The sequence below is a fragment of the Triticum urartu genome, chromosome 2A (assembly GCF_056163025.1).
Source record: "Triticum urartu cultivar PI428250 chromosome 2A, HENAU_Tu73, whole genome shotgun sequence".
Lineage (NCBI taxonomy): Eukaryota > Viridiplantae > Streptophyta > Magnoliopsida > Poales > Poaceae > Triticum > Triticum urartu.
Genome location: NC_141874.1, coordinates 750,227,391 through 750,255,109, shown reverse-complemented (window position 1 = coordinate 750,255,109; position 27,719 = coordinate 750,227,391). Strand labels below are relative to the sequence as shown.

Genomic DNA, 27,719 nt, shown 5'->3' with positions numbered 1-27,719 from the left:
ACCGAGACACGTCTTCGGTCAATAACCAATAGCGGAACCTGGATGCTCATATTGGCTCCTACATATTCTACGAAGATCTTTATCGGTCAGACCGCATAACAACATATGTTGTTCCCTTTGTCCTCGGTATGTTACTTGCCCGAGATTCGATCGTCGGTATCTCAATACCTAGTTCAATCTCGTTACCGGCAAGTCTCTTTACTTGTTTCGTAATATATCATCTCGCAACTAACCCATTAGTCACAATGCTTGCAAGGCTTATAGTGATGTGCATTACCGAGAAGGCCCAGAGATACTTCTCCCACAATCGGAGTGACAAATCCTAATCTCGAAATATGCCAACCCAACAAGTACCATTGGAGACACCTGTAGAGCACCTTTATAATCACCCAGTTACATTCTGACGTTTGGTAGCTGTAACATCCCAAATTTTCAATTTGGAATGTTATACATTAGATCATCATGCATAGCATATTTTTCTTGCATTTTGGTTGATCCTAGAAATTTCACGCAACTCAAGGACCTTCGGAGAGATTTGGAGATTTCGTTATTTCATATTTGAGAGTTTTCTCGAATTTGAAAAGAGGATCATTTGATTTATTTATTTCATCTTCAATAACTCTGGAGCACAGCAGAAGCCCCGTTTTGCCCCTAAAATGGGATTTCAGTTTCAGCACACCCATGGAGGAGGTAGCTCGCACAACCATAATGGCCACAAGAATGGTAATGGGAATGGAGGAAGCAACGGCCAGAACCGGACCACCCCATCCACCCCAGCCAAGAAGGACTTGAGCTATGTCACTTGCTATAAGTGTTCGAAGCCAGGGCATTATGCAAATGAATGTCCTGAAGGCCAGAATGGAAATGGCAATGGAAGCTCTGGAAAGAAGCCGAACCCTTTCAACAGGGGACAGGTGAACCACGTTAATGTGCAGGAGATTGAAGATCAGCCCGATGCAGTAATAGGTAAGTTTTTGGTTAAGTCATTTGCTGCACTCGTTCTTTTTGATACTGGTGCATCGCATTCATACATATCAAGGGGATTTGTGGAAAAGTATAGCCTGCCCACTAGGATTCTTAAAACACCTATGCTAGTAAGCTCACCAGGAGCAGAGTACATGGCCAGACAAGGATGTTTTCAAGTGCCATTAAGTATAGGAAGGCATGTTTTTCCAACGGATTTAATTATTCTGGAATCCCAAGGTCTGGATGTGATTCTTGGTATGGATTGGCTGTCCATGTATGGAGGAAACATCGATTGCGCCAGTAAGACAATTTTTCTTACCACCCCAGAAGGAAGAAGGATCAAGTATGTATCCCGGCATGTGCCAAAAATGACACAAGTAAACTGCCTAACAGGAGTTGTGCAAGAGGAAGTACCAGTGGTGAAGGATTTTCCTGATGTATTTCCTGAGGAATTACCAGGCATGCCACCGGATAGAGACATTGAGTTTTTGATTGAGTTATTGCCAGGTACAGGCCCAATATCGAAGCGACCGTACCGGATGCCAGCAAAGAATTTGGTAGAAATTAAGAATCAGATTAAGGAGTTATTGGATAAAGGTTACATTCGCCCAAGTTCTTCGCCTTGGGGATCACCCGTACTTCTAATGGAAAAGAAGGATGGATCATTAAGGATGGTTGTAGATTATCGGGGATTGAATGAAGTAACCATCAAGAATAAGTATCCACTGCCAATGATCAATGATCTGTTTGATCGTTTGCAAGGAGCTAAAGTGTTTTCCAAGATCGATTTGCGATCAGGGTACCATCAATTGAAGATTCGAGAGCAGGACATACCTAAGACAGCATTCACCACAAGATATGGACTGTATGAGTATACCGTTATGTCATTTGGATTGACTAACGCACCTGCCTATTTTATGAACCTGATGAACAAAGTGTTTATGGAGTTTTTGGATAAGTTCGTCGTAGTGTTCATTGATGACATCCTAGTTTATTCAAAGAATGAAGAGGAGCATAAGGAACATTTGCGTTTGGTTTTGGAGAAACTAAGGGAACATCAGTTATACGCCAAATTCAGCAAATGTGAGTTTTGGTTGAAGGAAGTTGGATTCCTCGGACACGTTATATCTGGAGAAGGTACAACAGTTGACCCCACAAAGGTTGAGACCGTAACCGAATGGGAATCACCAACAACAGTTGGAGAGATCCGGAGTTTTCTTGGACTCGCAGGATACTACCGGAGATTCATTGAGAATTTCTCAAAGATTGCGAAGCCTATGACTGAATTGTTGAAGAAGGATACTAAGTTCAAATGGACTGAGGAGTGTGAGGCTAGTTTCCAGGAGTTGAAGAAACATTTGGTCACCTCACCAGTATTGATTTTGCCAGATCAGACCAAGGATTTTGAAGTGTATTGCGACGCTTCACGTCGAGGACTTGGAGCAGTGCTTATGCAGGAAGGAAGAGTTGTTTCATATGCTTCACGGCAACTGAAGCCTCATGAGTTGAATTATGCCACGCATGATTTGGAGTTAGCAGCCGTAGTGCATGCATTGAAAACGTGGAGACATTTCCTCATTGGAAATCATTGTGAGGTGTACACGGATCACAAGAGTTTGAAGTACATTTTCACTCAGAAGGAGTTGAACCTCAGACAGAGGAGATGGTTGGAGCTCATCAAGGATTATGACATGAGATTGCATTACCATCCCGGAAAAGCTAATGTAGTAGCTGACGCATTGAGCCGTAAGAGCCATGTCAACACCCTAGTGATGGGAGAAGTACCAAAGGAGTTAGCAGAAAACCTTCGTGAGCTATGTTTGGAAATAGTTCCGAGAGGCTATGTAGCAGCATTGGAGATTCAGTCAACATTGATGGATAAAATCAGAGAAGCTCAGAAATCTGACAAGGAGATTGCTTCTATAAAAGAGAAATTGAGCGAAGGAAAAGCAAAGGGATTTCGTGAGGATGAGCACGATACCCTATGGTTTGAAGACCGTGTTTATGTGCCAAATGACCCGGAGATCAGGAAGTTGATTTTGCAAGAGGCACATGATTCACCGTATTCGATTCACCCAGGGAATACCAAGATGTATTTGGATTTAAAGGAAACATTCTGGTGGACCGGAATGAAGAAGGATATTGCAGCATATGTAGCAGTTTGTGACGTATGTCAGAGAGTAAAGGCAGAGCATCAGAAGCCAGCAGGATTGTTACAACCATTGCTGATACCCGAATGTAAGTGGGATAAGATAGGCATGGATTTTATCACAGGACTACCCAGGACAAAATCAGGCTATGAATCGATATGGGTAGTAGTTGATCGTTTGACGAAGGTAGCACATTTCATTCCAGTTAACACCACTTACACCAGTGCTAAGTTGGCAAAGATATACATGACTAGGATCATTTGTTTGCATGGAGTTCCGAGGAGTATTGTATCGGATAGAGGAACTCAATTTACCTCAAAGTTTTGGAATCAGTTGCATGAAACTTTAGGAACCAGACTAGAGTTCAGCACAGCTTTTCATCCGCAGACAGATGGACAGACCGAGAGAGTCAATCAGATTTGGAAGATATGCTGAGAGCTTGTGCACTAGATTATGGATCTAGTTGGGACGATAACTTGCCATATGCGGAGTTTTCCTATAACTATAGTTATCAAACTAGTTTGAAGATGGCACCTTTCGAAGCTTTATACGGAAGGAGGTGCAGGACACCGTTGTCATGGGACGAAGTTGCAGACCGTCAATTCTTTGGACCAGATTTGATTAAGGAGTCTGAACGGAAAGTTAAGTTGATTCGCGATAGGCTCAAGGTAGCCCAGTCCAGGCAGAAGAGCTACGCAGATTCTAAATGCAAGGAGACAGTTTACGAAACCGGAGACAGAGTTTATCTTCGAGTATCCCCACTTCGAGGAGTTAAGCGCTTTGGAGTTAAGGGAAAATTAGCACCGCGTTTCGTTGGACCGTACAAGATCTTGCAACGTATGGGAGAAGTCGCTTATAAGTTGGAATTACCAGAGGGACTGTCAGGAGTTCATGATGTATTCCATGTTTCTCAGCTGAAGAAATGTCATGCCGAGATGGCGGAGGTACCTCTAAGAGATACAGTACCGCTTGAAGCGATTCAGTTAAAGGATGACCTAACATATGAGGAGAAGCCAGTCAAGATTCTCGAGTTTGCCAGCAGAGTTACCCGCAGCAAGGTTATCAAGTTTTGCAAAGTTCAGTGGAACCATCACTCAGAGGATGAAGCCACCTGGGAGAGAGAAGAAGATTTGCTCAAAGACCACCCTCACCTATTTTCTAGCCAACCCGAATCTCGAGGGCGAGATTCATCTTAAGGGGGGTAGGTTTGTAACATCCCAAATTTTCAATTTGGAATGTTATACATTAGATCATCATGCATAGCATATTTTTCTTGCATTTTGGTTGATCCTAGAAATTTCACGCAACTCAAGGACCTTCGGAGAGAGTTGGAGATTTCGTTATTTTCATATTTGAGAGTTTTCTCGAATTTGAAAAGAGGATCATTTGATTTATTTATTTCATCTTCAATAATTTTTCCGATATCAAAAATATAAGAGAGGGAATAATATGACTTTCCCAAAATTTAGGAAAATGAATATCTAATGGATAAATCAATTTTTGTTTTCCGGAGTTTATTTGCATTTTATTCGGATAGGGAAAAATGCACGTTTTCGAAAATTGCATTTTAGGTCCGGAGTAAAGTTCATTTTGTTCGACTCATTTTTAGGAGTCGGGGAAAATTTACTTTAGGAATTTTGGACTTCGTTTAGATTTTCTTTCTTTTGTTTTTCTGTGCGCAAAACCGATTTAAAAAAAAAATCTTGCAGCGCCCTGGGCCAAGGCCCAGCCAGCAGCCGGCCGGCCAGGCCATCGCCCGCGCCGCGCGCCAGGCGCCAGGAGGCTGCCGCCGCCGCCCCTTTTGGAGTCCTAGTAGGACTTTAGTCCTACTCCGTTCCCTCTTTTTCTTTCCTATTCCTACTCTATTTCTTGCCCCCTACCCCAAGTTTTCTCCTCCCCTCCCCAATATAAATACCCCAACACCCCCCCTCTAAACCCATCAAATCAAACCCCAAGCCCTCCACCGCACACCACCCCGCGCCCTACACCGCCGCCGCGCCACCCCACACCCGCGCCGCCGCCCTTGTGCCCTAGCGCCGCCGCCGCACCTTGCCCACGCCGCCGCCGCCCTACGCCACGCCGCCGGAGCCCCTCGCCGGAGACCTCGCCGGAGTTTGCCCCGCGTCTCTTTTCCTCGGATCGTTTTCTTCTAATCGCTCCGATTCTTTTCTTCTCTTCTGATTCGTTTTCTAGATCGGTTTTTCATTTCGGTTTTCTTCTCCGAAACCCTAGATCGGATTCGTTTTCTTTTCCGATTTAGTTGCCTTTGGACCGTTCGCCGGACCATTCGTCCTAACGAACGTGATCACCGGATTCTTCTAGGTTAATGAACGTCCGTTCGTTTAACCGTTCTTCTTTTTCTTCTCGTCGGATTTATTCCACGATCGCGATCTCAGATCCGATCTTCGTTCTAGTCTTTCTTCTCGCTCGTTTATCGGAATCAGGTGATTCAAGCGCCTGGAGTTTCGTTTCGAAACCGCCGTTCCGTCTAATCAACTTAAACAAGCTTTTTCCCCGGTAAAATTTGACCTAGTTTCAACTTGCTAGAACCTAGTTGTTTTCTTCCGCCGTTTGTTTTCCGTTTCTTTGTTCGGTTCGTTCTTTCTTTGCAACCGGAGTTCTTAAGTTGAACTTTCTGGTTCGATCTCTTGTTCGAGTTTTACCTGTGCATTAGATGAGTACTTATTGTGTGCTTGTTGTTTGTCTGCGATAGATCACCCGGATTGCGCCGCCTGCTATTTCGATTCCCTAGGTCTCGCGGATCATCAGCAAGGCAAGTAACACTTTGATCATACCTTTTCTACAAGCCAGTTTTATTGCATTAGATCAATCCTCACACATTGCATGATTAGGATCTAATTAAATTGTGGGATGGGAAGTAGATGAGGTAGTACCTATCACCTGTATTACTATGAAACCTTTGGGAGTTACTTCTACGTTTGCTTATTATGCCATGCTATGCTAGTAGACGTGGATTGGGTGAGTGATATCCATGACAGATGTGAGTATTGTTAATTAATGGTTTATCTAAGGTGGCAACTTAAACACACATCTGGGTGGATTGAGGCACCTGATGTCTATCAGGACTTGCCTGTTTTATTTTGGACCGCCACCCAGGCTCAAAGGGATCATAAGATCTTTCATGCTAGAAACTTTCATGTGCAGCCACAAGCCATTATGGGCTCTGGCATAGTTGACTAAGTTGTGCGAACTCTTACAGTGGTAGACTAGCAGATGTAGGGGATGTAGGTGTACCGGTCTACCCGATCGTAAGGTGCTAGTGCTTCTGAAAGGCTATGTCTCGGTCATCCGTCTTCTCAAACACCCTGCAATGCGAGAAACCAAACGGAGGCGATCGAGTCTTGTGGGGAAAAGTGCGCAAACCTCTGCAGAGTGTACAAACTAATCATGATTAGCCGTGTCCCCGGTTATGGACAACTTGAGTATCTAGTACTTGAATATCATGTGAATCTCAACATGTTACTTCTAATTAATGTTGTTGGGTTTAATTGTTCACTTAATTGGGATCGGAATGCTGTCAACCATTCTCGATGTTTAACAACCACCATGATAGTTAAATAAATTTATTCCTTTGCAGTAGGGAAAAACTGGCTTTACGCAAAAAAAAACTGTAACCATAGAGCTTTCCACCAGCCATATATGCATATAGTATAGCTGTTTCATTCCATTACTCTCTATGTGTTACTTTGCCAGCATATTCCATGTGCTGACCCGTTTTCGGGCTGCAACTTCTCATGTTGCAGACTTTTCAGACGACGAGTAAGGTGCTTTTAGGTCGTGGTTCTATACTCAGTGATGCCGTTGGAGTTGATGGACCCATTTATCTTCCAAGTCTTCCGCTGTTATCGACACTAGATGGCCTTAAGCCATTTTTATTGTAATAAGTTCTCTTTGAGACAACGATGTAATAAGTGTGTGATTGCCACTCTGCTATAAATCCTTCCTGTACTGTGTGGTGTCAGCATTACTGATCCAGGGATGACACCGGAGCACAGTAGACTTGATCCATTCGGGTCGGGTCGCCACAGTAGCACACAAAGTGTTCCTCTGGTAAACGGGAGTTGCATAATCTCATAGTCATAGGAACATGAATAAGTCATGAAGAAAGCAATAGCAACATACTAAACGATTGAGTGCTAAGCTAACGGAATGGGTCAAGTCAATCACATCATTCTCCTAATGATGTGATCCCGTTAATCAAATGACAACTCATGTCTATGGTTAGGAAACTTAACCATCTTTGATTAACGAGCTAGTCAAGTAGAGGCATACTAGTGACACTCTGTTTGTCTATGTATTCACACATGTATTATGTTTCCGGTTAATACAATTCTAGCATGAATAATAAATATTTATCATGATATAAGGAAATAAAAAATAACTTTATTATTGCCTAGGGCATATTTCCTTCACGTACGACACCTCCGAGTTCAGCACACGTTCAGCTCGATGACGTCCCACGAACTCCGATCCAGCAGAGCTTCACGGGAGAGTTCCGTCAGCACGACGGCATGATGACAGTGATGATGTTGCTACCGACGCAGGGCTTCACCTAAGCACCGCTACTATTTGACCGAGGTGGAATATGGTGGAGGGGGGCACCGCACACGGCTGGGAGAGATCAACAGATCAACTTGTGTGTCTAGAGGTGCCACCTTGCCCCTGTATATAAAGGAGCAAGGGGAAGAGGCGGCCGGCCAAGGAGGGCGCGCCAAGGGGGGAGTCCTACTCCCACTGGGAGTAGGACTCCTCCTTTCCTTGTTGGAGTAGGAGAAGGGAAGGAAGGGAGAGAGGAGGAGAAGGAAAAAGGGGGGCGCCCCCCCCCCCTCCTTGTCCAGTTCGGACTAGAGGGGGAGGGGGCGCGCGGATTCTGAACTACCTTCGGTACATCAAAACACAAAAACTCATAATACTGATCGTCACCAAACTTTAAGCGTGCGGACCCTACGGGTTCGAGAACTATGTAGACATGACCGAGACACGTCTCCGGTCAATAACCAATAGCGGAACCTGGATGCTCATATTGGCTCCCACATATTCTATGAAGATCTTTATCGGTCAAACTACATAACAACATGCGTTGTTCTCTTTGTCATCGGTATGTTACTTGCCCGAGATTCGATCGTCGGTATCTCAATACCTAGTTCAATCTTGTTATCGGCAAGTCTCTTTACTCGTTATGTAATGCATCATCCCGCAACTAACTCATTAGTCACATTGCTTGCAAGGCTTATAGTGATGTGCATTACCGAGAGGGCCCAAAGATACCTCTCCGACAATCGGAGTGACAAATCCTAATCTCGAAATACGCCAACTCAACAAGTACCTTCGGAGACACCTGTAGAGCACCTTTATAATCACCTAGTTACGTTGTGACGTTTGGTAGCACACAAAGTGTTCCTCCGGTAAACGGGAGTTGCATAATCTCATAGTCATAGGAACATGTATAAGTCATGAAGAAAGCAATAGCAACATACTAAACGATCAAGTGCTAAGCTAACGTAATGGGTCAAGTCAATCACATCATTCTCCTAATGATGTGATCCCGTTAATCAAATGACAACTCATGTCCATGGCTAGGAAACTCAATCATCTTTGATTAACGAGCTAGTCAAGTAGAGGCATACTAGTGACACTATGTTTGTCTATGTATTCACACATGTATTATGTTTCCGGTTAATACAATTCTAGCATGAATAATAAACATTTATCACGATATGAGGAAATAAATAATAACTTTATTATTGCCTCTAGGGCATATTTCCTTTAGTTCTAAAGTTTTTCTGATTCATATGTATATACACACATTTTAATTTGCTTGCTCACTCATTCGGTATGTATGTAGTCCATATTGAAATATCTTATAATGGTGACGGAGGGTTTATTATAATGTCATGTGCGCTAGATAGAGTCGCCTCTGCCGAGTCCGATGTGTCTGCCGAGAAGATGGGTTCCAGCATGGCCGATGTGTGTTGAGCAAAATCCTGGGCATGCCCGACTATCCTCCTTTAGGGTGCCTTGATTTTTGGCCAGTTTGGTATGTTAGGTCAGTCTACTCCTTTAATCTTTTGCTTGGACTTCCTTTTTTGATTAGTTTGGTCGACTCATCTAATCTTTGTACTATTTTTTAATGTTAGTTCTTACCGACATAATTTTTGACGTGTTGCAAACAAAGGATCAACCGAATGGAGCAACGGTCAGAAGAAAGAGATCAATTTCTCAATTGCATGGCTTGCCCATGGTAAGAAATATCAAATTGGAATCAAGTAACAATACTCTATTGTCCATATCAAAGACCAATGAATTGCATTTTGTTTTTTTATCGTTTTACAAGAGTATTTGCTTCTCTTAAAAATAATGTAAGTTGCTAGCTTCATGTTTGGCTCATCGATTCTTTTAATTGTGTAGTATGTTGTCAATTTTTTGTTGTTTAATTTATGTTTTTGTCGTAACATCAGCCTTCCATTAGTCTAATTGATGTTTGGACTAAAATACAAAACTAAGGGCATGCACTTAGATTTATTTGGTATCAAAATATTCAGAAGACATGGATCCATCACCTATTGCTTGTTCATTCACTTGCTCATGAACTCGCTGCTTCGCCAGAAGCAACTAGAAGACATGGATCCATCAGGGAAGAGTAGAGGAAGACCATCGAAAGGAGGATGCATAAGGTAGTGGCAGCATCACGTAGCCTTCTAATCCAGCATTGTTCATAAGAAGATTATTGTTGCAAGAGCATAAAAAGCTGGTGTTCGAAGTTCCAGCGAGTGACTTTTCCAGCAAGAATCTAACAAGAGTGAACTAGCTTGTTTCAACACATACATGCAACGATAAATCATGTGTATTGTTCCTCCATTGGTTATTTTAAATGTTTATTTTGCGGTTGTAAACTCGGCATGGTCTTTTCTCACCTCTTCTACATAAGATTTGCTACAAGCAAATTGATTTCACTGGTAATATTTATGTCTCCATTGCATATTGGCTCTGCCTTCTTGGCTCGGGAGATCTGTGGTTCAAGAGACATTAGATCTGCCTTCTTGGCTCGGGGGGCATCATAGTCGGCGTATGCCTCCTCCCCCTTATCACAGTGGTGGATCAGCACAAACACGGGGGAGGGGATTAGGGCGGAGAGCGGGGTGGTTGGCGGTGCGAAGAACATAGGGCGCCATGGCCAAGGTGAGGTTGGCGCCATCTGGTATTAAAGGGTAAAGAACATAGGGCACCATATCGAAGGTGAGGTGGCCGTCATCCGGTTTTAAAGGGTGAATAACATAGGGTGCCATGGAGAAGGTGAGGCGGGCGTCATCTGGTTTTATAAAACGGGGCTCCACCTAGAAATGTTCGACTATGACAAAAATCAGGTGGGAAGGGGAGGTTGTGGCAGGAAAAGGGAAGGGTGTGTCATCGGGTGGGGTTTTTGTGTTAGGCCCACGTGTTTGAGATAACATGGTGAATAGTCTGGACAACAACATTTCTCCTCCACATATGGGCTGGATTTAGGGAGATTGAACCGTTAGATGGTTGAATTTTGGGTAGCCTGTTGAGCGCCCGTTTGATGCCCGAAAACACGCCCAGACGTATAGACGTAGAAATGAGCTTCGACCTTGGGGACAACTCTAATCATTTGTTTGATTCAGTTATATGTATCGTAGTCCGTAGCAACGCACGGGCGTTCTACTAGCAGAGATTGTTTCTCGTTATATATGTGGTAAGCAATTCAAACAAATCCAAAAGAGATTGTTTCTCGTTTTAATCCGAAGAGATCTAACGGTGCATGTACGAGGAATTGTGGGGCAGGCAACACGACCGATCGGGGGCTGCAATCGATCGACCGAGGCCTTTTATTTCTTCCGTCCCTTGCCTCATTTTTCTCTTCCCCCTTCCTCTTCCCCTGCTCTGGCTCTGGTATTCCCCCCGACGCGACGCCGCGGATCTAATTACAGCCGCCGCCGTGGCCGTGCCATACCTTAGCCTCAATCCGACCTCTCGGGGGCGTGGGCCGCCGCCGACGCCCCAGTCCGGCCTCCATCATCACTGCCGCCATCGTCGTTCCCCTTTTTCCTCAGCCGCCGGGACATCCAGCTGCCCCGTCCAGTGTTTGGCCGTTGGGTCTCCTTCCATACTTCCGTCCTCTGAGGTACGAGTACCTAGATTGTTTCTTCTCATGCACAGCTGCTTCAATAATCTTTGTTGTTGGACTTAAATCAATCAATCCCACTAGGTCGGACATACATCTAGATCTGCCGCCCCTGTATTACCATGGAGACTGTACATAGTACATGAATCATGGCGGTGGCACGACGGCTACTGCTTGCCCGGTTCCATCTCGGAGTAACCAGACCCCCTCCGGATTCCTCTTCGTGTTCTATTCGGACCTCCCCTGCCCTTCCTTTTTTCAATAAAGACGACAGCTTTGCCTCATGGCGTACTCTGTTCCGACCTTATTATTATCGTCCATGGAGCAGAATAATGTGCGCCACCGCTGCGTAAGCTCTTTCTAGCTTCTCTTCTTTTTGGGGTTCAATTCAAATTAACTAATCATGGATTATCTCGTGTCGCAGAAGCCACAAGAGGAAGATAGGCTGGGCGCCCTGACTGACGACATCCTGCTCTCCATCTTGGGGAGTGTGGACCTTGCGACGGCCGCAAGGACCAGCGCCCTGTCGACGCGCTGGAGGAGCCTGCCATGGCTGCTCCCCGAGCTTAACCTCCATGTCAGGGATTTCCTGCCCGTGCCATGCCCAGATTACCCTGTTGCTGCTGCTCTACGGATATTTTTTTATTCTAAAATACCAGCGCAACACATAAATCAAGCAATGGCGTCCCTGACCAGAGCTGCTAGGAGTTTCTTGCGCACCAAACACAGCGGAACCGTCACAAAAATGTCCCTTGAGATATACCTCGTTGGCAACTACTCGCATGATATTGGCCCGCTGGTCCGTGACGTCATCGACAACGGCACGGTAAGAGAGCTGGACCTCACCATTGCCGACGACAAGGATTTCAGGTGCAAACATGCAGATATGCTGCAGAAAGCACGGGTCGTGGACGGGTTCTTCAGCACGTATCCTAATGTGCTCCCTTGCCTCACGAGGCTCCACCTCTACAACCTGCGCTTCGCCGAGGGGGACATGCTGCACCGCACGCTGTTCGACTGCTGCAAGCAGCTGCAGCACCTCAGCCTGGACCACTGCGACACCGGCGACGGCTCGGTGTGGCAGATAGACGCACCGAGTTCGGGGCTCAGGGTTCTTGAGCTCCGCTATTCCTACTTGAAGAGGCTCGAGGTGCGCTGCCTTCCCAAACTAGAGCTGCTCCGTTGGGAGGTCTGGCTGCACAATGAGACCCCCTTGCATTTTGGTTCTGTGCCGTGTCTCAAGGAGTTATTCCTCCTATGTGGTGCAGACATTGACCACCCGGGGTTTAGTTTAAGCCAGCTTCTAGATGGTGCCACAGACATCCATACCCTGACCTTAAACTTCCAAGGAGAAAAGGTAATTTCATACTATTTCAGTATATATTGTCTGATGTGCTTCTAATTTCATCAGTACGAATTGTAAAGTTACCACAGATGGATTGTGGTTAATTAGGACCGTAAGTTTGCGCTGTTTTTTTGCTGTTTCATGTTTTGATCAAGATATTTGCTTTTTTATTTATCATTGCTAGGAAACATTTCGTTGATTAGCAAATGAAGAACCTGGTGCGAATGTCATTTTTTTTTCTTACGTGCACAATGTCGATCGTTACATTTTCTTCTTCTTTATTTGTCTGTTCACCAGCTTTGGATCCAGCCTGAAAGCAGGCAACTCCGTGCTGCATTCAGCAAGCTAAGGAAGCTGTCTATTTATGGCATATATGTTGAGTTTGACCTGTTATGGACAATAAATCTCCTTGAAGCTGCTCCAACCGTGGAGGTATTTGAGGTTGAGGTACTAATTTTACTCATTCCTTGCTCGATTGTTAGTTGAACAGATATAAGCATTTCCTTCCTGTCTGTTGATACTAGTGCCAAATGCCTGCCTTGGTGTGCCCCATCAAGCAAACGCAAAGTAAGGTCACTTATATTCGTAGATACGTTGACTTAACACACAGGAAATAGGAGGCCTGTGACAACTAATACTATATACACAGTAAGTAATAACGTTGTTAACTGTACAAGGAACTCATGGTAGAACTCACCCTGGCATAAACTTAAGATTTCGCGCATGAGCCATCTCACAAGAACTGTGAGGATGTTGAACCATTATGAATTGAAAAAAAAGGGCGTTTTGACCTTTCTTTTAACATCTTAGTAAGGGAGATTATATAAGCATGAAAAATTGTCTCACATGGGTGCTTTAAAATTGAGACACCCATTACAATAGTATATTTCCATCTCGTTCAAATATAGTACCAACCCATACAATCAATAGAGCTACCCTTGAAGCTCACATATATGTGGCAGAAGGAGTTAAATTTGATTTAACAGCCATACTGCAATGAGAATATATTGTAAAAAAGAACCCTCAACGGACCAATGAGGTAGGCATGGCACTTGATAACTCCATCAACCTGGGAATGAATCACCTGACCTACAACTAGGCAATGATTCATCTTAGCTGAAACTTCTGTGGCCTAAACTATTACTTGATCCAGGCAAGGGAAACCACCAGCATGCGATATGATAGCATCCGCAGATCGATCTAAGCAAAGATATATGAGTCAGCCAAGTTGTCCACACTCTGGTTTGTTAAGATATTCCTAGAACCTATTAAAATGGGCATGGTCTTTTTGCAAGATAATTTTGCAGGGAAGGCATGAGCAATTTGTAGCATAAATGATGAGAAGCGTGCGACATTGCCTTATTTTTTACTAAAATACCCATAGAAATAATATCGGCCAAATTTGCATCCCAAAGATGGTGTCCATAGCTAAAACATGTGGTACGTTGGAACGGATGTAGTAAGTACAACTACAACTAAGATGAAATTTGCACACACCTGTGTGTGTATGCACGGTAACATTCATAACTTATTTGCAAACCTAAAAATGGTAAATCGCTAGCAAAAAGCACTATCTGAAACTCTTACATCAATATACTACAGGATGTACCATACACTCATAAGTTGCATTAAACAGGGACTGAAGAAAATTTTGTAGTGGAAGTGGCACATTGTTCAGTTAACTCAAAAGAAAATCACAATGAGAATGTGTGTGCCCATAACTTTGCTCATCAACCAATGGTGCAGACTCCCTACGGCTTTTTAATGGAAATCCCACATTTTTTCTTCAGAAAATACATACCCAAAGAAGAGAAGAATTTAACAGTTGCGCCATATGAAAGTAATGATCATTCACAGATGTTTTTTTTTTGGGAACGGCCCACAATCACAGCTCCATTTGCCAATACATGTCAGAGGTGCATACTAATTGATAGTCGGTCAAAGCAATTCAAGAGTAGAGCTGAAGCATACTAATTTTTAGTGCATGCTTGGATTGGTCACAGGGAGGCGACGTGGTGCCTAGGCTAGGGTTTGCACTTGTCATGGAATGGCAGCGCACCGGGAGAGGATGCGAAGGTGTTAGGGTTGGGGGAATCGGAGCGAGAGGAGACAATGTGGAGGGGGAGTGAGAGAACGGGCTTAGTTGGCCCCGTAAAAACGAGTTTTCAGGGTTTGCACGAGTCTTTCTAGGGCCGGTGCGGGAGGCATCATCTGACGTTCATCTGTGATAAAAGTCAAGGAATTGTGCGGTTAAAAAGAATTATGGATAGGCTGGCTACGCGGTAGAATTTAGAAATAGGATCTCCTACTCTGCTTGATGCTGAGAAAAGACGGCTCATTCCTTTCTTGATTGTTAGTTGAACAGATATAAGCATTTCCTTCCTGGTTGTCGATATCATTTCGTGATAGAAGTTGGATATAAGCATATCTCCGACTATACTTTTATGTAATACTGATAATTAGGCCTTGGTTATTGGATACAGGCGTTTGAACATCCATGTTCCGTGCCATTTTGGGCACGTGTTGGCCTTCAAAGAGTGCAGCCCTCATGGAAGACGCCTGGATTCACAAGCTGTAGCAAGTGGCAGCTGAGAGAGCTCCACTTTGGCAGCTTTAGTCCCTTGGTGGGGCATCATATGTTATTTGTGCGTGAGGTGATGGGTCGAGCTCCAAAGCTGGAGACTGTTCTTTTGATGGAAAATGAAGAGCCATGCAAGAAGTGTAAGGCAATGGGTGCACTACCTACTCCTGTAGGAGGTATGTTTCCAAGGAGCAAAGATGAGCAAGAGGCCATAGCCAAGCAGCTTAGGGACAAGAGGATCGTCTCCTCGTCCTCGGCGGCGAAGATAGTTTTCAAAAGTATTGCTTCAACAGTGGTATTCTGAATACAAGAACCCGAATGCAGGTGCAAGTAGTAAAACGAAAATGTAATAGACGCCAAGGCAAGGCTTTTTAGTTGTTTGCTTAAAGGAGAACTGGTATGTAATTTTTTGCTGTTGTGGCAGCGTGTGGGGCGGTCATGACCATCCTATCTTGTATCCTTGATTCTCTATTTTGGATTTTTTGGTGTCAAATGACCTAATCTATGCTGCCACGTGCTGTTTGTGGGGGATTTGTCTGGGTACATTCCTCGGGTGTGCGTAGCTATTGTTCATGGGGTTGTTCTATGCCGGTTGGTCGTTCCTTTCTTTCATCCTAGATATTTTGATTGATCACCCTCTCTTTCTTTCTCCCTCTTCCTGGAAAACTAAACTCCTGTCAACTAGTGTGCACGACTTGCCCAACGTAATGGCCGTATCACTACTGTTAAAGGGGAGTCTGTCTTCGTCATGATAACTGGACCTCCCCTCCCTCTTGCATGATTGTCCGACCTCGTCCTCGCAAGATCTATGCATTGTTCATTCCACCTCCCCTTGGTTCGCCCCGAATCCCACGCCCCTTGTTCCCCAAATCCCCCGGTTAATCTTAGGCGGGTGATAGGCGCCGGTCTGCCGGCGGAAACCTTTCGGCCGGTCCAACGCGGGCCCTTAATTTGTTTAATCTACAACCGTTAGATCTCTCTTATTTCCCTCCCTTACGTCGTCTTCCTCCCTGCCTCTCTACTCCCTGAATGAAGAAAAATTCCTCAATCCTCCGCCAGATCTCTCTTCCCCTTGATCCCGGCATCATCTCCGGCGTGCAGCAGGTCCTCCCCGTGTCATCTCATGGCGTCCTTCTCCGTCAGCGGCTTCGAGCATGCGACCCCTCCCAGCAGCAGCTCGTTCTTGACGTGTTACGCGCGGGCGCCGCCAGCTGCTCCCGACCGACCCCGTGGTTGGAGCACAGAGGCACGCCACCCGCCGTCGTTGAACCAACAGCTCTCCGCACTCGATGTAGCCCTCGCCTCTGCTCACTGCATCGCCCCTGGCCGTTGCTATTCCATCGCGCGGTGCATCCTCCCCCGTCGCACCTAGCTGTCGTGGTTCCAGCACACAAAAAGTGACTGTCGTCGTACCCTCAGGCCGCCATGGTTCCAGTACACGAGCACGACCACGTCGCATCTCGACATCGAGAAGAAAAACGATGCAGCCCCCATCACCGGTTGCAGCAAAAATAGTCGCCGGTCGCAGCTACCCGCGACGACAGTTGCAGCTCAACGACGAGATCACACACAAAAAAGCTGCATCCGCAGGTCGCCGATGCTGGAAACCACGCAGTAGAGAGCTACAACCGTATGTCGCGGTGCTGGAACCGGTGGGAGAAAAAGCTACAACCGCAAGTCACCGGTGTTGGAACCAGGCAGTGGAAAAGCTGCATCTGTATGTCACCGATGCTGGAACCAGGCAGTAGAAAGCTACAACCGTATGTCACCGATGCTGGAAACATACAGTAGAAAAGTTGCATCGCGGTACAGGAAGAAGAAAAAGCTACAACCGTACTAGGAGGTGTAGGAGCCGGGGAGAAGAAAAGCTGCAACCGCATGTCACCGGTGCTGGAACCGAGCAATTGGTGACGTGTTTTGATCCAATGAGGGTGATTTGCTGCGGCCGATGACCGTCTTTGCTGGAACCAATGAGCTATTTGCTACGACCATCTAACTACAATGGCTGTGTTCGAACCATGGTCGTCATCTCCCTCGGAGAGGCTTCACAGCAGGCTATGGCTGTGTGGCCCACTCGCGTCGAAGAGGGGCAGAGAGCGGTCGGCCTAACTGGCGGGGAGGGAAGGGGAAGGGTCTGTGCCCAGCTCTCCCGAGAGAGCCGGGTGCGGCGGCGGCGTGTGCAGGTAGTGACGCCCCTGCGAGGAAGGAAGTCAGAGGTAGGAGATGATAGCATAACGTGTGGACCAGAGCGACTCACGTGGAAACGACCAGGAGACACACGATTGTACTAGATCGCACGGCTCGCACTCGACCGGCCGAATCACTCGGCCTGCATGCCGTACAGAAACGTTAACCTTAATCTTAACTCTTAGGCTGTGTTCGGGAATACTCGGCTCCTTCGCCAGGGAGCGGAACGGGCGGAGCGCCCATTTAGCTGCTCCCTCAAATTCCACTAGATGCCGCTCCGCTCCGCAGCGAAGTTAGGAGCGGAGAGTTTCCGAACGGCCCTTTAGTTCCTGCAAAACCGCATGCCCTATCGGGCCTGCAATGTCCATATTCTCGCGCCCTCCGTCTCGCCTGCTGAGTCTTGACATAGGACGAGCTTCAACCACCTTCCCCGCGGCTTCAATCCTAGCTTGTGCCGCTGCGTCGCCTAGCCCTTAGCCACCGCTACCAGGGTTCTGCGATGCAAGCAAAAGCTGAAGCATGGTTAGAAGCTGGATGGGACATGCCATCTTTGAAACTGACTGCTTGGTCTTGCAGCAAGCAATGTCCTCTACTTCTGTAGATCGTACGTGGTCCCCTTAGTGTGCTATTTCGTGAAGCAAAATTCCAGCTAAGCCTAGGCTTTATAGACCACAAATTTCTGTCACATAGACTGTAAACAAGGCAGCGCATGTGCTAGCCTCCCATGATTGCTGGGGTCTTCCGAATGGCCAAGTTGTTTGGCATCACTACAAGAAATATATCAACTAGTGACCTTCTGTCAGTGACCCTGGAAGAATTGGTCATAGATCTATGACCATTTGAGACCAATTGGTCAAAAGCTGTTCGGGGGGCTCCAAACCCTAAACTATAACGACCATTTTGGTCAGAAATGTCGTAATTTCCTTACACGAAATGGTCATAAAGCAGATATCACTGGCCCGCTGCCTTATTTCTAGCTGATCACGACCAATATAGATGGTCATAACCTTGTAAATTGTGGTGGGTTGCTATGACTAGGCGCCACCTCATCAGTTTTGCCTATGTGTCATGTCCATGTGGCAATTTTTGCCCCAGGTTGTGAAGCAACCTATATTTCTGTCAATCCCAAATTCCCAAAAAATCTCATAAATTCTTTGAGTCATATCTTCGTCAAATATGTAAAAAACCTTCCTTGCCTAGTTCAAAAATAATTCAACAATATTCATTTTCCTATTCTGTTCAGAACAATACTTTGTGAAGGAAGTACCACTTTGGCATGTCCAAATAGTATCCATTTTCTACAGTGCTTTTCTATGCCCAAATAACCATCATCCACCAAATGCCACCTCAATCCATTCATTATTTTGAGCACAGCTTCAACATTCGTATTTATGTCCAGTGTGGTACTTTGCGAAGCAAGTACCACCTAGGCTCCTCCTTTTGAGCTGAAAATTTGTGAAGACAGTCTTCTTAGTAACTGATCATCCTCAGCCAAAACTCACGCCCATTAGCCATGTACATTTCCCATACCGCTAATCAAACACTTGGCTGCTAATTCATATTTGAGCATCGATCGGTCTCCTCGTGAGAATCTTATGTTGTAATTTTCTTCCTAGCACCTACCTGGGGAGTGCCCAACCCACTAGACATGCCTAGGCTGCCCAAAACACATGGCAATTCCACGGTCACGCGGTGACCACGCGGCGGGCATGCGAGTTTACGCGCTCTAGAGTTGGGGGCCTCGGCCACCGCCCAAACCTCGACGTATCGCCACCAAACCATGTATTTATGATTAAATAGGTACTTATGTAACTAGAAATGATTTTTGAAAAAAATAAATAGCAAACTATGAGGCAGCTGCAGTTCAAATTTGACCCGCTTCCAACTGAATCGGCGGAAATTTGTCTTTTTCACGAGAGGTGGATCAAAACTTTTTACACCCAACCATTTTATCAGTTGTGCATTAAATATGTCCTAATATTTTAGAAAATTGATTTGGTCCAATTTTGCAACAATTATTTGGGAGGTCCTTCACAAAAAACCTCCTTTTGGGCACTCGAAAAATGGAAAATGGTTTTTTCGTCCAAAGAAAATGAAAACTTTCTTAGGCAGCATTCTTTGCCATTCCAATATGCACCCTTGTGCACAATATGAGATCATTTGAACAAACTATGCCATGAATGTGCCCATAAGATTGATCATTTGGCTTGAAAGCCATTGATCTCCACACGTGATAGCTCGTTTCTGAGAACAGTTTTTTTAAAAGAATTGTCGTATTACAAGTTTATTATTTTTCCTGGGAACTTGGCCACATATAATGACACAATGCGAAGGTTTCCCAATTTTTTGATTTTTTTGAATTTTTTATGCCCGTTTCAAAATGCGTCAAAACGGCGGGAATGACCGTTCCTAGTTAGTGGTTGAATCTTGGAATTTTTTTGGTGTTTCTATGATTAAATAGATACTTATGTACCTAGAAATTCTTTTTGGAAAAAATAAAGAGCAAACTACAAGGCAGCTAGAGTTCAAATTTAACCCGCTTCCAGCTGAATCGGCGGAAATTTGTCATTTCACGAGAGGTGGATCAAAACTTTTTACACCCAACCATTTGGTCAATTGTGCATTAAATATGACCTAGTATTTTAGAAAAATGATTTGGTCCAATTTTGCAACAATTATTTGGTAGGTCCTTCACAAAAAAACCTCCTTTTGGGCACTCGAAAAATGAAAAATGGTTTTTTCGTCCAAAGAAAATGAAAACTTTCTTAGGCAATATTGTTTGCCATTCCAATATGCACCCTTGTGCACAATATGAGATCATTTGAACAAACTATGCCATGAATGTGCCCATAAGATTGATCATTTGGCTTGAAAGCCATTGATCTCCACACGTGATAGCTCGTTTCTAAGAACAATTTTTTAAAAGAATTGCCGTATTACAAGTTTATTATTTTTCCTGGGAACTTGGCCACATATAATGACACAATGCGAAGGTTTCCCAATTTTTTATTTTTTTTTATTTTTTTATGCCCGTTTCAATATGCAGTCAAAACGGTGGGAATGACCGTTCCTAGCTAGTGGTTGAATTTTGGAATTTTTTTGGTGTTTCTCTAATTAAATAGATACTTATGTACCTAGAAATGATTTTTGGAAAAAATAAAGAGCAAACTACAAGGCAGTTACAATTCAAATTTGACCCGCTTCCAGCTGGATGAGCGGAAATTTTTCTTTTTCATGAGAGGTGGATCAAAATTTTTGACACCCAATCATTTGGTCAATTGTGCATTAAATATGTCCTAATATTTTAGAAAATTGATTTGGTACAATTTTGCAACAAATATTTGGTAGGTCCTTCACAAAAAAGTCAATTTGGGCACTCAGAAAATGATTAAAAATAGCTAGAAAGATCAGAAATGCATAGAAATTGGTCCTTATTCATAAAATGTGGTCTAACTCTAGTGAAAATTTGTGTGGTGCCATTTTGCAAAATATTTTTGATAGATACTTCACAAAATCCCTCTATTTTTAGTACTTAGACACTTTTTTAAATCACTGTTTTTTCAAACCAATCAGGACTCTTCCCACGGATCGATGACATGGCGCCCATCCATCCATCCATCCATCCATCTCTCCATCCCACATCCATCCATCCATCTATCTACAGAAAAAAAGAAAATAAAATAAAAAAGAGATAACCCCCACCCGCAGCCCAAACCCTAGGTCAGAACCCATCGACTCCCCCCCATCGCACCCCTCCTCTCCTCGCAGCCGCCGCCACCTCCTCCCTCGATCAAGTCCTCTCCATGGCCTCCTTTCCCCGATCCAGTCCTCTCCCCGCCACTCCCACCCACCGCCGACCTCGCAGCCCTCCTCACCACCGCCGCCGACCTCGTCCCTCCCTTCCCTCACCATCTCTCCCTACCCTATGCCCCAGATTGAGTCGAGCAGGTCGGCCGATGCGCTAGGGTTCCGTCCCTTCGCCCCTGCCATCGCCGCGATTGCCCCGGCGCTCCCCTCCCTCTCCTGCGGTTCCTAACAGACGCACTCGTTGCTGTCGGCGTCCCCGGAGTTGGCGCAGGAGGGGCTGGCCGGCGTCCCCTGTTGACGTCCTCCTCCCTCTTCTCCTGCGTGATCTGGAGGGGGATGGAGCAGGCGGCCATCATCTGAGGCTAGGCCACGTTGGACCGGGAGGGGACCATGGCGCCGCCCCATCGCGGTCGTCCTCGTTCACCTTTGCTCCAGCAATGTTGCCTTAGGAGATGGGGGCCATCGACCTCGGGAACCTGCTCCTCCGCACCGTCGATGGCTTCCTCAAGATCGGCGTCGTACGCACCCCCACCCTACTCTTTCATCCGTTCTTCTAATTCTCGCTGACAGATTCAGATGCTTTTTTGTGTGACTAATCTGCAGGTGCTGTTGCTGGGGTGTATGTAGGCATGGAGTATGGAGTGGAAAGGGCCCGTGGTGACCATGACTGGGTAATGATTCTCTGAAAATGGATCTCTCTTCATGTTTCTTGCACTTAGCTGAACCTTAGGTGGAGGGAAAATCTACCTGCATGACTGCCTCCCCGTCGCAAACATTATTATCTGCCTACTTAACAATCTACATCTTTCTTTTGTTGAGTAAGATTTTGAGCTAATTAGGGGTAACAACGCATCCCGTCTCACTGAGTATAGAAACGTTAGCCACAGGATTTGGATTTATTTGTGTGGATGTTTGTTAAGTTAACTCATCAACTGACTCTCTCACTCTAACAAGTGACAAAAAACTCATAAACTGATGGAACTGTTCCCGGAAATAGATAAAAAGGGGATTTCCTTTTCTGGATGAAGGTCCACATGTTCGCAAAGAGGCAGAGTTAGTTTAGGTTCAGAGCGCGCCATATTTCAGTTAACACCTAGCCATATTCAGTTGTTTATATCAAGCACTAGCAGCTAGCTGTGTCTCATAAAAAGCAATCTCTGCAGAGACGCAGAGTGGCTAGATTCAGAACCGCCTGGATCTCGGTTAGATACTGGCCAGATGATGTCTGTTGTTATCCAGTGTTATAGAGCAGTATTTTTCACTCGTGTACAGTAGTGCATACATCAGTTTGTGTTGGTGCTGTGCAGACAAATGTGACACGAAATTATCTTGGTTTCTTTGCAGGCCGGAATGGGGCGTGGGAGAAGCTGCCGGCCGGCGGATCTGGTAAGACAACAAGTACTACACTGTATATGAAAGTGAAAGCATAGGAGACTCTCTCTATGAAGAACATGGTGCTACTTTGAAGCACAAGTGTGGTAAAAGGATAGTAGCATTGCCCCTTCTCTCTTTTTCTCTCATTTATTATTATTATTTTTATTATTTTATTTTTTTCTCCTTGTTTTTTTGGTGGTCTTCTTTGGCCTCTTTTATTTTTTGTAAAGTCCAGAGTCTCATCCCGACTTGTGGGGGAATCATTGTCTCCATCATCCTTTCCTCACTAGGACAATGCTCTAATAATGATGATCATCACACTTTTATTTACTTACAACTCAATATTACAACTTGATACTAGAACAAAGATATGACTCTATATGAATGCCTCCGGCAGTGTACCGGGATGTGCAATGATCTAGCATAGCAATGACATCAAAAAATGGACAAGCCATGAAAACATCGTGCTAGCTATCTTACGATCATGCAAAGCAATATGACAATGAGTGCTCAAGTCATGTATACGATGATGATGGAAGTTGCATGGCAATATATCTCGGAATGGCTATGGAAATGCCATAATAGGTAGGTATGGTGGCTGTTTTGAGGAAGGTATATGGTGGGTGTAATGCACCGGCGAGAGTTGCGCGGTACTAGAGAGGCTAGCAATGGTGGAAGGGTGAGAGTGCGTATAATCCATGGACTCAACATTAGTCATAAAGAACTCACATACTTATTGCAAAAATTAAGAAGCTATCGAAACCAAGTATTAGATGCATGCCCCTAGGGGAAGGGTTGGTAGGAGTTAACCATCGCGTGATCCCGACCTCAACACAAAGGATGGCAATCAAAAAATAAATCATGCTCCGACTTCATCACATAACGGTTCACCATACATGCATGCTTCGGGAATCACAAACCTCAACACAAGTATTTCTACAATCCACAACTACCCACTAGCATGACTCTAATATCACCATCTTTATATCGCAAAACTATTGCAAAGAATCAAACATATCATATTCAGGAATCTACAAGTTTATGTAGGATTTTATGACTAACCATGTGAATGACCAATTCCTGTCATCCCTCTAAATAGATATAAGTGAAGCAAGAGAGTTTTAATTCTTTCTAAAAAAGATATGCCCCCGCTCTAACAAATATAAGTGAAGCAAAAGAGCATTCTACAAATGGTGGTTTTCTATGTGAAGAGAAACAGGCAATCCAAACTTCAAATGATATAAGTGAAGCACATGAAGCATTCTATAAAGCCATACTCAAAAGATATAAGTGAAGTGCAATGAGCATTCTATAAATCAACCAAGGACTATCTCATACCAACATGGTGCATAAAAGAAAAGGTAAAAACTAAATGCAAAAGACGGTCCAAGACTTGCACATATTGCATGAACAAAACGAATCCGAAAACATACCGATATTGTTGAAGAAAGAGGGGATGCCTTCCGGGGCATCCCCAAGCTTAGACGCTTGAGTCTCCTTGAATATTTACTTGGGGTGCCTCCGTGTGACACCCTCGATTCAATCGTACACTAATCATACACGCAAATGTGTACGATCAAGATCAAGGACTCACGGGAAGATATCACAACACAACTCTAGACACAAATTAAAATAAAACAAGCTTTATATTACAAGCCAGGTGCCTCGAGGGCTCGAATACATAAGCTCGAAAACACAAAAGTCAGCGGAAGCAACAATATCTGAGTATAGACATGAGTTAGACAAGTTTGCCTTAAGAAGGCTAGCACAAAATCAACATCGATCGAAAAGGCAAGGCCTCCAGCCTGGGAGCCTCCTAACTACTCCTAGTCATCGGCGGTCTCCACGTAGTAGTAGGCATTGATGGTGGCATCGGGCTCCTGGGCTCCGACATCTGGTTGCATCAACTAGAAAGAAGAAGATAGGGGGGAAAAGGGGGAGCAAAGCAACCGTGAGTACTCATCCAAAGTACTCGCAAGCAAGGATCTACACTACATATGCAACATTATCAAAGGAAAGCTGTATATGTGGAATTGGGCTGCGGAAATGCCGGAATAGAGAGAAGGCCTAGTCCTATCGAAGACTAGCATCTTCTGGAAACCACCATCTTGTAGCAACATGAGGGAGTAGAGTAGCATAAAGTAAAGTAGTAGTAGTGTTATCAACCTCGGCCAGAGATCCTTTCTCGACTCCTGCGAGAAAGCAATCCCACGGCCGTACTATCCATCTCTCATCACAATCCAATTCTCATCACAAGTATCCAGTTCTAGTTGTATCAATCGGGATACAACTCCAAGTGTCCGACCGTAGGACAGGCTATCGATAGATGTTTTCTTCCCTGCAGGGGTGCACCAACTTACCCACCATGCTCGATTAATTCCGGCCGGACACACTTTCCTGGGTCATGCCCGGCCTCGGCCAAACAATACGCCGCAACCCGACCTAGGCTTAATAGAGAGGTCAGCACGCCGGACTAAACCTATGCCCCCAGGGGTCATGGGCCATCTCCCCGGGAACTCCTACACGTTGCGAGGGCGGCCGGTGAGCAGACCTAGCTACCTCCTTAAAAAGGTAGGAGCTTACCAGTCCAACCCGGCGTGCGCCGCTCAGTCGCTGATGTCTATTAAGCTTCGGCTGATGCATACGACGCAGAACGCCCATACTATGCCCACGTGATGGTTAGTGCTATCAGGCCAGAGGCCCCTCGGATCAAATATCCAAATCGTAGTGGATTAGGAACGCGCGGCAACAAGTAGAGACTCACGAAAGATGTGACCCCGTTGCCCCGTCTCGAGGACTTGCGGCAAGGGCTAGGAATGCCCGGCCACGCCTCGTAATTATCTCGCGGGCACCCTCCAGGTCAACCCGTCTCCACATCACTCGCAATTAAGCTCGCGCGGGTACCCCTTAGGGCCGACCCGTCTTTCCAAGTAATAGTGGTAAAGTCCAAGTATCCGTGTGTCCAAACATCAAGGGGAAAACCCGAGGAATTCCACTAGATGTAATCATCAAGGTGAACGTAAGAGGAATCACCCCCGAGGTTCACACTTGAGGGGTTGCACGACAGAGTCGTATCGGAAGTGGTGAAGGAGGAAATCACCCTCGATGACCACGATCGAATGACTACACTACAGGGTTAATATCAGAAGTGCTGAAGAGGACTCACCCTCGGTACTCGATAGTAACCTAGTAGTGTCGAGCAACTAAAGGGAAAGTGATGTGCGGTGCTGGGGCCTGGTCTTCGATCCCGTTGATCGGGTCTTCAATGATGAAGCAAGGGCAACAAGGACAAGTTGGGGGTCACTGATGGATCACTAACCAACCTATACTAAGCAGTTTTTAAAAAGCAGGTAAGGTACAACAGCAGATACAAAAGCAGGCTATGCATCAGAATAGGAGCAAAAAATAACAGTAGCAAAATCTAATGCAAGCATGAGAGAATGGAATGGGCGATATCGGGGTGATCAAAGGGGGGGCTTGCCTGGTTGCTCAGACGAGAAGGAGGGGTCGTCGGTGACGTAGTCGATCACAGGGGCATTAGCATCTCACGGGGTCTACCGAAGAGAAGAGGGGGGGGGGAGAAACAGTAAATACATTGCAAGCAAGTGCATAACAGGACAACATGCAGAGCTAGACGTGTTGTAACGCGGTGCTACATGATACCGGCGAAGGGGAAAGTCAACCGGGAATGTTTTCCCGGTTCCGGACCTGTGTCAAACAGATGACCGGAGGGGGAAAGTTCCATGTTCAGCATGCTAGGGGCATGTGACAGATGAACGGACCGCATATTCAGTTTCGTTGGATTTTTCTGAGCAACTTTCATATAGAAAACATTTTCATCCGAGTTACGGTTTAATTTCTATGATTTTTCAAAGGTTAGACCATTTTCTGGAATTAAATAAATTAACAGAAATGGAATATGACGTCGGCATGACGTATTGATGATGTCAGCAGTCAACAGAGCGGCTGACCAGGTCAACCTGACCAGCGGGTCCAGTGGGACCCACATGTCATAGACAAAGAGCTAACAGAGTTTTAAAACTAACTAAACAAAGATATTTAGCAGGTAGGCCCCACCTGTCATAGACTAATTGGCTAAACTAATTAGTTTTAATTACTGAAACACTTTAGTTAGAGGAATAAGCGGTGGGGCCCGCACGTCAGTGGCTGGGGCCTGCCCAGTCAGCAGAGTTGACCAGGTCAACTGGTCAACAAGGGACCAGGGGCCCCACTGGCAGTGACCCAGGGGGTGGCCCCAGGTGTGCCACGTCGGCGGCCGTCGCCGGAGTTGCGCCGACGAGCTCTCCGCGGCGGCGAGTTCGCCGGAGAGGCTCGGATCTTCGCTATAGAGCGCCAAATCACGCGTTTTCACCTGCGTTCGAACGAGTGGAGCAGCACGCATCGTGTGGTGCCAGCGGTTGGACGCGGAGGTGGCCGGAGCGACGCCGACGACGACGGGTGGCGACGGAGCTCTCGGGCTTGAGCGGGTTCGGCGTTAGTGAGCGCGAGCGGCCAAAGTAAACAACTACGCGGGGTCTACGGCGCACGAGGAGCACGCCAGGGCAGTCGGCCGAGCTCGTAATGGCTCGGGAGCACGGCAACAGCAGCAATGGCGGCGGCTGGAGCACGGTTGCGGTGGCGGTCGCGCACGTGCCCGAAGGCGAGCAGGAAGAGGAGGGAGGAGAGGCGGAGCTCACCGTGCGGGCGCAAGGAGGCCCCGTGAGTGAACGGGAGCGCAGAGGGAGGCCACGGTCGACGGGAACCACTGGCAGCCGAGGCGGAAGGGGACGAGGTGGATCCGGCGCTGTGGTGCCTTCCGGCTCCAACAGTGGGCACCGATCAACGTGGAGGAGGACGGCGGACGCCTACGTCATGTCGGCGATGCAGGGGGATGACGGTGGCCGCGAGGTCGACGCGGTGACGGCGGCGGGCGCGCTCGGGCAGTGGGGAGAAGGAAGCGAGCGAGCGAGAGAGCGCGAGGAGGAGGGGGATCTGATGTGGGTTAGGGTTTGGGAGAGAGTGAGAGAGCGTCGGGGGCTGATCTTATCCACCCGCGGCGCGGCAGTGCGCGGGGGCGAGTGCCCCGCGGCCATGGAGGCTCGGCCTTCTCCTGTTGCAGGAGGAGGACGAAAGGCTGAGGTAGGTGCG

The 27,719-nt window shown here is 46.0% G+C and overlaps 1 protein-coding gene across 2 annotated transcripts; it reads left to right on the top strand.

The window, feature by feature from the left end:
• The first annotated feature begins 10,997 nt into the window (after positions 1–10,997).
• On the top strand, positions 10,998–15,706 carry LOC125540323 (uncharacterized). Of its 2 annotated transcripts, none has more exons than XM_048703932.2 (5): positions 10,998–11,277; positions 11,362–11,611; positions 11,702–12,634; positions 12,920–13,069; positions 15,106–15,706. In XM_048703932.2, exons 2-5 carry the CDS (start codon positions 11,561–11,563, stop codon positions 15,505–15,507), a joined length of 1,536 nt encoding a protein of 511 aa, XP_048559889.1. In that variant the 5' UTR covers positions 10,998–11,277; positions 11,362–11,560; the 3' UTR covers positions 15,508–15,706. The 2 variants fall into 2 exon arrangements, with proteins under 2 accessions (XP_048559889.1, XP_048559888.1); XM_048703931.2 differs by having other exon boundaries at positions 11,362–11,626.
• The last annotated feature ends 12,013 nt before the right edge of the window (positions 15,707–27,719 follow it).

Bases quoted from the DNA above. Each gene is read 5' to 3' on its own strand.
- LOC125540323 (XM_048703931.2), top strand. From the start codon at position 11,561: ATGGCGTACTCTGTTCCGACCTTATTATTATCGTCCATGGAGCAGAAT. The intron at 11,627-11,701 runs GTAAGCTCTTTC...CTCGTGTCGCAG, and splicing joins ATAATGTGCGCCACCGCTGC to AAGCCACAAGAGGAAGATAG. The intron at 13,070-15,105 runs GTACTAATTTTA...TATTGGATACAG, and splicing joins TGGAGGTATTTGAGGTTGAG to GCGTTTGAACATCCATGTTC.